Consider the following 9595-nt stretch of genomic DNA (forward strand, 5'->3'; position numbering starts at 1 on the left):
TACACGTGAGGTGCAGTCCTTGATAGCTGTGCACCAGACCTCAAACACATAAATGCTTCACACACTCAAATGGACTCTTATGAGCAGCCAAACTGAAGTTCTAGTCAAGCATGCTAGTTGTGAGGGGGGGAAAAAAAAAGAAACCCCACCACAAAGCTGGTGCTGTGGCCTATGTCAGCACTAACAATTCTGGTTCGAAGCTCATAAAGATACCACACCCTGATAAGTAATAAAAACTCTTTCCACCCTCCCCCCCCCCCCCCCTGTACTCACATACCCTTGTAGTAAAGAAACTGTAGAAGGTTCTTTTTGCTCAAAAGTACTCTCAGATAATGAGCTAAAAGAGGGGAGGACTGACTTCTCTGAGAGGGCCCCAGGCTCCAGAAAAACTAACTTGTCTCTTCATTTTCTTGTTTTTTGTAAAGAGAAAGGAGTGCTTCTCTCAACTGGTTACCAATTCTCCAACTGGACCAGGTTGTTCCTTCTAAGGCTAGTCCAGGAGCTACACAGTCTGCCTGCCAGCAATCATTTGCTGGAGACAGCGAAATACTGAAGACCTCAGACTGCATGGTGCCCTTATAAGGGCAGAGCCCACAAGTATTTAGTCTGTCTCCCATCTGCTGACTGATGGGCGTTACCCACAAGTTCTGGACTGGTCTGGTAAGGATGCTAAGGAATAACCTAATTTACTAAGCTTTTTTCAACAGAGACAGAATAAGAAAATAAAAGCCTTAGTACATCAGGCCATGAGTGTTTCCAAACACACGACAATGTCCTCTTCCAGAGGCTTTAAATGCTAACTCTACAGCTTCTCAGCTCTGGCCAACAAGCCTAGCTCAGGTCTCTTGCACAGCAACATTCAGCTAGATAAGTTGAGACCAGCTCAGCTGGGAAATAAAGTCACTCGAGCAAATAAGCAAAAAGGAGAATACCAGACTTATTTTATGGGCTCACCTCACTTGCCGTTCAATACTTTACTGATAACAGCACACCCCCACCACAAATTTTTATAAATCACTAGAACTGTTAAATTTTAAAATGCAATTAAAATATATTGGAAAGATATATGTGGCAAAATCAGATCTTGTCAGAATGGAGCATGTTAAACAGATCATAGCAGATTTTATAAAAGCATGGATGTTAAGTCTACTGGATTTTCTAAATTCTGCTTTTCCCAACATAACCGTCTGCAGTGTTTCACTATCAGGCATGCTTACAACATTCTACATAGGTTCAAGATAGATATACTAGTGAAATTCTGGTTATTTGTTATACTACACAGCTGCTATTCTATTGTTTTGAGTAAGAATCATTCACCAATGTATGTACAGATTACTTTACAGACGGAATACATGAGAAGCACCCAGTTGTAATGATCCTCTTATCTTTTTTTTAACTCCATTTTTATCTTGTCCTGGGCTGTGCTTAGGAGCAACTTATCTTGAGGTACAACCTCAGCATCAGAGTAACTGCAGTTATCTTCCTTCCTTTCTTAGGCCAAGCACACCATGCCACTAGTGAACCCATATCCAAATAGCCCACGTGGTCAGGGTATCCAAACTCCATATCCACTATGCCAAAGCTCACAACAATCTGGCCAGAGCTAGGCACTGGCTTCATTATTATTATATTCAGATCTGAAGAACAGCCAAATTATCCATGGCAGGACTAACCTGTGAAGCACAGATTCAGAGAGATGGCTGACAGTCCTCAGATGAATCTCAGACTACACTAAAAGCTACTGGCACTGTTATAGAGACTTTTTACTTTGAGGGCTTTGTTAAGAGGAGGATCAGCTGAAATCAAGAGTGTTTGTGAAATAATAGTGCTGCTGTGAAAAGGAATGCTAAGTAAGGTACATAAAAGCCCAAGAGTTCAAAATTCCTATAGTTCACTACAGTGCTGAGGTGTACCTTTCAACAACTTAAAAATAAAAACTTAAAAAAGACCCACCAGTTATACAACTTTAGTAAACAGCTGTCAGTACCACAAGCTTCTGACTCAATCATAACTTTAAGGAATGAACAGACTGAACCAAGTCAAAAATGTACAACCTTAAAACACTACTTTTTCCTCAGGCAGGTATGTACTCTGTCCTTTCCAACTGGCTACATATAGCCTTTGTAAATTACATCACCTACAGCAAACTGAGGCTAACCACAAAAGCTTCCTACAAGTTGGTAATTGTCCAAAGAGTGGCTTTATCTAGAGAGCCAGCGTATCCTTGATCAGTCTTCGCATTGTTGTGGTAACAGATGTGCCAAGTGAATCTGTAATTTGGTAAGAGATTTTATACAAGTAAGGCTGAACATCCTTTAAACTTGTGTCAAACACATTGTCCACCTCCGACTGTGTTGGCATCTTTGGCAAGTATTCATGCCTGTTCATCACTTCCACAACATTGATGATCTTTTCACCAAGTTTCTCCCCCACTTTTTCCCGGCATATCTGCCGCTCTTGCTCATTGGCCAAGTTCACCACATTGACCTTGATGGTCCACACCTCCCAAGGGATGCACTCATCTGAGAATGGCCAACGTGACTTCTTTTTCTGGTAAAATTCCAAGGATATCTGTCCTAGTCCATCACTTCCAGAGTTCCGCAGGGCATCCTAGAAAAGAATGAAAAATGAATATTACATTCAGATGGCAAATATACAACAGAAATAAAGCAAAAAGTGTACAGCCAAATATTAACATTTTTTGCTACTGTGTAAAACTAAAATTGTTCGTATTAATTTATATTTTACCTTTCCAACTCCACCATTTTATCCAAACTAATTAAGTGAAAAATACTGATAAAATACAGGAAAGACTGGAAAAATACAATTAAAAAAACAGGGTTTTTTTTCTTTTTTGGGGGGGACATATGTAAAATTGTATTATTTTATATATCAGAAATAAAATAATTAGTTTTGCTGTGGTCAATACATAAGAAGGGGAATCCCAACAAGATGACTTCCTCTTTAGCAGGCTCTTCTGTTCTAGTAACTACTTGCCAAATGTCCACTAAGGATATAGTCCCGTCTGCCACCATCATAGATGGTAAAAACCTGGAGCCGACTCAAAAAACACTGGCTCTAGTTTAGTCTGTCGGGACTCTAAAGAAGTAGCATGGCAAGACTTCTCTCTCATCTTCCAGCTGCAAATCATCAGATTCCATAATCAGATGAGTCAGTATACTATCTGCAGGTTGTTCAAGAGGAACATGTGTCTCTGGGCTTAAAGAGACCACTGGAAGAAATAGAAGTAGTACTCACATTTGCTGATTTCATCATGAAATGTTTATCCATAGTACCAACAGCCTTAGGAGTAGACGTCAATAACTTTTAACATAACCCTTCCATTTCCCCATCGATGACAACAGCCCTCTGAAGCCCCTCGAAGTCCCCCAAAGTCTTTCAAAGGGGCGTGCCCCTTTGGTCACCTCACAATGGCTGCACGCCTTGGCATGAGGCACTGGTGTTCCGGGGCTAGGGCAAAGCTTCAGCAGCAACCAATCTGGTACCAAGAACGTCTCCCTGCAGTGTCTCTGCTCAGGAAACACCTCACAGCTCACAATGATCAGGCTCTTCTGGCTCCCTCTGGCGCGAGATGCTGATGTTCCACAGCTGGGGGGAGGGGGGGCAGAGCTTCAGTAGCAACCAATCTGGTACCAAGAACGTTCTCCATGGCATCTCTGCTCAGGAAACACCTCACAGCTCACGATGGTCAGGCTTTCCCCCAGGGGTCCTTTCACAACCCTGCAATTGTGGGCCTTATATCCATCCACTTGTTATCACTGCTGCATAACTGGGACTTCCTCCTCAGTGAATGTGAACGCTGCCTTCAAGACACCCCCAAATGGCCCAGGGAATGAAGATCCAGGAACCAAACACTGAGGTCTTCTATATAAAAGTGCAAATTACTGCCTGCGAGCCAACCCAAGCAATCTGACATCTTAAAGAATTCAGCACACACATGCATGTGGGTCTAACTAGGATCTCCTGGCAATTACTTCAGCTATCTGTTGACACTCTCTCATTACTATAAGGCTCTCAGAAAAGCAATTAGGTGAATAGATGCAATAATAGGACAGGAAGGTCTGCATACCCTGGAAGTGGCAGCATCACATAGCTGGTGGCAAGGAAAAATCAAAAGACCAAGGGTTCTCTTCCACTGCAGCCTTCACCCTCCTTTGCAGCCACTGGATTTTTGCCACTGAGGCCTTTCAGATATATAAACCAGCTGGCGTTGGGCTGTGCTTTGTCTGGCATGTTACCTTTGATCTTATCGCCACGTATCCCTAGCAGAAAAAGGCTCCGACATGCCTGCCCTAACTGCAATCGTAAAAGACCACAAACCCATCAAGTTTCAGAATATCTTTTAAAAAAATGAATATGCATGAGGTGTTTGCATATAATGGAAGGTATATATGCAAGTCTCTCATGAATATTCACTACAGAGATCCCAAAAACTCGACTGGTTTGAGTTCCTTCAGGACTGTAGTTTAACACCATTTTAGGGTCTTCTGCAAACTTACATCTCTTCATCACATCAAGGCAGCAGAGCAGGAGAAAAGATGGGAAATAACAGTTTCCTCAAAGTCACGTACAAAACTGAAAATAAAATACAGTTGTCCAAATTTTTATTCCTGAATCACAAATCAGACAGATAACTCAAGAACGTGCAATGCCTCAGGATAAACATTGCTGGATTTCTGGCTGGCTACACAAATTATTAATTGCTAAATTTAGCCTCCTTATAAATATTTGTCTTATGAAGTTAAGCTGACCATTACAGCTTGTCTATAAAGTGGCTGAAAAAGCACTTCTTACTACTGTATACTATCACTGCTACATTTTTATTATTATGTTTTGATAAATGTTGAATAAAACATGTTGCATGAAGGGGGGGTCCCAAATGAACTACTTCCATGGCTCTTTCCAATTTCTATCAATTTACATTCTGTTTTGGGTTTACTTCATGAGCATGTTTGAGGATGAAGAATTCTAATTGGCACATAGCCTGTTTACACAGATGGGAAACTACTTTACCTTGAAATCTCCCACAGCCTTTCTTAAAGTCCTGTCAAGTTCCTCAGATGACACTCTCACATAAGTGAACTCGATGAAGTCACAATCCATGTCTTGTGTTCCCACTGTTCCAATGGAGTAAGTCCCTTCCTTCTTGTAGTGGAATTTCCCAGTGCTCCGGTGGAGGAGGATGGTATGAAGCACAGCAAGCATTGCTTCCTCAATCTGCCGACCCTCCACCGACACCTCCAGCACTTCTGACCTACAGTTCATCTTGTTATCGAATACTATAGGAAATGACTTGCACTCAGGGAACCTTTCCTCTAGACCAACCAGTTCTGAAAATGAGAAAATAAGAACCCAAGTAGTATTAAAATAAGACTGAAATCTGCTCTTAGCTCTTGTGCAGTAACATTCTTGGAAAATTCTTACCACTGGTCCAATAAAAAGGTATTTCACTGCCTGCAAAGAACTCAAAACAGCAAACTTAAAAACAGAAAGCAAAGCACCCAGTGGCCTAGTGGTTAGGGTGGTGGACTTTGGTCCTGGGGAACTGAGTTCAATTCCCAGCACAGGCTGCTCCTTGTGACTCTGGGCAAGTCACTTAACCCTCCATTGCCTGCCGCATAGAGCCTGCCATGAGTGGGAAAGCGCAGGGTACAAATGTAACAAAAAAAAAAGTCAGATTTAAGGCCTGACTATTAGTAGCAGAAAAGGAAAAAAAACTTTCATGAACCAAACCCTTAGACCAAAGGATAAAATGAATTATTCAAGGATAAAAATGATTAGGAGCTATGTTCATGGGGGTGGGGAGCAGAACTCTTGTACAAACATTTCAGATTTTTTTTTTAAGTCATCTCTTTGCTCAGCTATTAAAGGCTCTTTTTTTTTTTTAATAAAATGCACAGCTTTTTCATTTCAGTACCCCTTTGTACTTTAAACATGTACTCAAACAGTACCATCCAAAACGACATTTACAATCAGAAAATGCAATGCAGATGTCCTTAGATCTAATGGTGCAAACATATTATGTGGACACTAGAACTTCTTCATTTACTGTTGCAGGTATGCAACTGTGGAACATCTTACAGGACACTTACAGCTTTGTAGTAATGTGATGAAATTTAAGAAACTTCTCAAAACACAGTTGTTTGTGGCTACATTTTATTGAATTTCTGGAACGTTACGCCCTCTGATTCAACATGAACTGTGATTTTGTATAAAAAGTGTGTCTGTCCCTATGTTAAGTTTTATATAATGATTATGTATGTTCTTTTGTAAATTACTTACCCCACATTTACTAAGCCACACAAATGGGCTGCGTCAGCATTAGCGCACAGCAGCCACTAATGCGGATTAGTAAATGGGGGGGGGGGGGGGGGAGGATTAGTCAATCAAGTGATATATAAGTTTTTTAAATACATAATAAAAATGTATCTAGTTCACCACAGTACAAAAATATCAGCCACTATCATCAAGAAGGCAGAACATCCTTTACGGAATCAGATGTCGTCGAAATAGGGCAATAAAGTTATGTTGTTGTCAGTGTAAAACATGTGGAAGGTAATTTTATAAGAGTGCTAATATTAAAAAAAAAAACAAAAAAACCCTAGACTCCTATTTTATGAAGACAATGTGGGTGTGTAACTGCCTTTATATAAGAGGCTTCTACAATAACCCTCAGCAGTGCACAAAATGCTCTCAAACCTTCCTTGGAGCAAGTATAACTTTGTGCATGTATTCTAATGTGGGTACATTTATATTTTATGAATAAATCATTTTTATTGATATAAAGAAAGGTTAAAAACAGAGCCATAACAAATAAGCTAAGTTCCAAAACATAAACAGAGTAAGTGACCAATTCAACTATGAAAATGAGACATTGCCAGCCCTCCAATCTTAAAAGGTCTGAAAGTCTCTTCTATCATGACACCCCCCCCCCTCGGCATCCAAATAAAGAAGAGGTACAGTACATAACTAGGAGCCATTCAAAATCCTGATGCATGCCACATGTGGAAAGCATTTTGGAATACGCTGAGCAAAGGGATGCAATTCCAACAGATGTTCGAAGTCCAAGGCTTCTTCTACCCTCCAGACGTTCCCGCATCAACAGCAAAATCATCTGAAATCTCCACTGTGCTAAAGGAGCTTCAGGTGACAGCCAATTTATTTTTCTTTGCCAAGACTAGCATACTTCAAAAAAGCCCTCATTCTTTTCACTACAGCAAGAGATATATCAAAATAATCAAATAAAAGACTAGGCGTGGCTTGTACTGTAAAACCCTATATTGATGAACTATACTGGTATTGAACTATCCAATAATGACTGAGGAACAAGACCAACACATATGACCTAGAGGAGTGGGAGAGACTGGTAGCGCTATAGAAATGATTTATAGTAGTACAGGGAAAAGGAAAGAGATAAGAGGTAGAAGAACAGAGGGGGCGAGAAGGGGAGATAAGTGGGAAGGAACAGAAGTGAAGAGAGAAGGAAGGTAGTACAGAGAAACGAAGGAAGGATGGGTGGAGGAGATACAAAAAGTGCAATATAAGGGAATTATGGAGATGTGGAAAAGGGTGAATGAGTGAAGGGCCAGGAGCAAGATGTGTGTCAGAAAGCAGGAAAGAGAGAGAGGAGACTGGAAAAGGTCAAGTATGATGAAAACACAACAAAAACAGGGGGGGGGGGGGGGAAATCAAAGAAATATGACAAAACAAACATTTAGAAGAAATGCTGAGAGAATAAAACAAGTAAAGATCAGCGAGGGAAAAGAAACATGGAGAAAAAAAGGCTATACAACAAAAAAAGACAATAATACATTACAAAACAAAAAGAATAAAAATGTTTTATTGTATCACACTGGGGCAATAGATGGGAAGGTTGAAACTGGTGGCAATAGGCCCTGGAGGAGGAACAGAGGTGTGCAGAAGAGAAGATGAATGTTGAAGGGGGGTGGTGGTGGGGGGGTGAAGATACATGCCAATCTTGGTGTATATGGGGGGGAGCCTCCCACCACCACCAAAAAAGTGGCAAATTACGCCTGTGGGTATACTACAACTCTGCCTCAACTCCACCCAAATGCAGACCCCGGGAAGATCTACAGGCAGGCTGCTTAAAAGTTCACATGCCTTGTTGACATATTACTTGAACACATACAAATACTGCCAGTTTTATAAAACCATTTCCCAGGGGTACAAAACATACCTCACACACAGAAAACATTTTATGAAATTACCTTCAATCTGGTTATATGGGGAATTTTTTTTTTTTCAAAATTATAACAGAAAAACAAAATTATAGGGCGCAGAAAGGTCTTGCATTTACAGATTTAAAGGCAGTAACCGTGGGAACGTAGAGTGCACGTATGTGCGTGCGTACACTTGGGTGCACCTGCATGTCTAGAAAACTCTTCGCGGGCTATTGATGCCCTGTACTGGACACACGCAAGGCCTATTGCAAATGGACAAGCGCTCTCTCATCGGGGATTTCCGACAACGGGTCCTACACCTTCTTCCAGGCAGCGCCTGAACAACTAGAACACAGACATCATAAAGAGGTCACAGCTAACCCGTTACACCAACGTCTCCAAGTGCAAGGAAAGACAAATCGAAGAAAACAATCAAACCCCTTCCCACATACACCACACTTTACCTGACGCAGCCGGACATCAGGCTTCCAAAAATAGCTTACGTCATTCAGACCAGCCCAACCGTGCCGGGGGAGGGAATAAATGTCGGGTAAAATCTTAACAGATGTAACCTAACCGTGCTTTGTCTTTTAGAGTATACCGCAGCTTAAATACTAATCATAAAAAAATATAATGGCGCATTATTCAACCCATGTTCTTAAATCCTCTGACTTAATGTCTCTTTGCGACGTCTCCAGTCCTTCCTGCCTGCCCTTGGTCTCTCCCGGGGACTTTGAAAGGTTCTTCTGGTCTCGACTCTCTGGGCAAAAGGTGAAAAACGGATACAGATAGAGGGATCCTCCCGGATTCGATTTAAAAACCTTTAAAAGTTATTTTTTTTTCTTTGCCCAGTCGTTTACATGTGGACATTTTACATATATCCTCCAAAATAAATGTATTTAGAAGAACACAGCTGATGTATTTAACGCTGAGGATTATTCTCCCGGGATCCTCCTATTTCCTTACTAATCTTGTCCTCCTTAAAAGTTGCGATCCTCCGTGCGACGGTAACATTACGTCACAGGTACCCTCATGATCAAAAGCCCCGAGCTGTTGCGTAACTTAGCGGATCGGGCGTTCTCAAGCTTAAAATAAGGTTTAATGACAGAAGGAGCGCGTCTTTGTTTTCACGGTCGCTACTGCTTACAGTATACAGCGATCACCAGCCGTAACCCAGCGGTGCACAAATCTTTTAGAAGGTTAAACAAAGAGGTGCAATAGACTGGAGTGGAAGTGAGCCTATCTAGTCCACTGTAAGCAAGGAAGCCAATTTGGTTAATCTCTGTTTCCACTCCCCGCGCGGCCGTCATTGCCATACACTCAAATCACAGCAAGCAAACCTATGAGCTGCTGCAAGGAAGTTTAATAGACAGAAGTGGAAGTGAGCCTATCTA

At 41.3% G+C, this 9595-nt stretch overlaps 1 protein-coding gene across 3 annotated transcripts; it reads right to left on the reverse strand.

Annotated features, from left to right (window-relative positions):
• Window positions 1-959: 959 nt before the first annotated feature.
• ATG101 (autophagy related 101) lies at window positions 960-8768 on the reverse strand. 3 transcript variants are annotated; one of them, XM_030196853.1, is made up of 4 exons: window positions 8666-8723; window positions 8339-8546; window positions 5035-5351; window positions 960-2610 (listed from the first exon to the last, which is right to left on the reverse strand). In XM_030196853.1, the coding sequence occupies exons 3-4, from the start codon at window positions 5284-5286 to the stop codon at window positions 2206-2208; spliced, it is 657 nt and encodes a 218-aa protein (XP_030052713.1). In that variant the 5' UTR covers window positions 5287-5351; window positions 8339-8546; window positions 8666-8723; the 3' UTR covers window positions 960-2205. The 3 variants fall into 3 exon arrangements, with proteins under 3 accessions (XP_030052713.1, XP_030052712.1, XP_030052714.1); XM_030196852.1 differs by lacking the exon at window positions 8339-8546 and having other exon boundaries at window positions 8666-8768; XM_030196854.1 differs by lacking the exons at window positions 8339-8546; window positions 8666-8723 and adding an exon at window positions 8250-8319.
• Between the last annotated feature and the right edge of the window lie 827 nt (window positions 8769-9595).

This window comes from Microcaecilia unicolor, chromosome 3 (assembly GCF_901765095.1).
Source record: "Microcaecilia unicolor chromosome 3, aMicUni1.1, whole genome shotgun sequence".
Classification (NCBI taxonomy): Eukaryota; Metazoa; Chordata; class Amphibia; order Gymnophiona; family Siphonopidae; genus Microcaecilia; species Microcaecilia unicolor.

Bases quoted from the DNA above. Each gene is read 5' to 3' on its own strand.
- ATG101 (XM_030196852.1), bottom strand. From the start codon at position 5,286: ATGAACTGTAGGTCAGAAGTGCTGGAGGTGTCGGTGGAGGGTCGGCAG. The intron at 2,611-5,034 runs GTAAAGTAGTTT...ATTCTTTTCTAG, and splicing joins AGGCTGTGGGAGATTTCAAG to GATGCCCTGCGGAACTCTGG.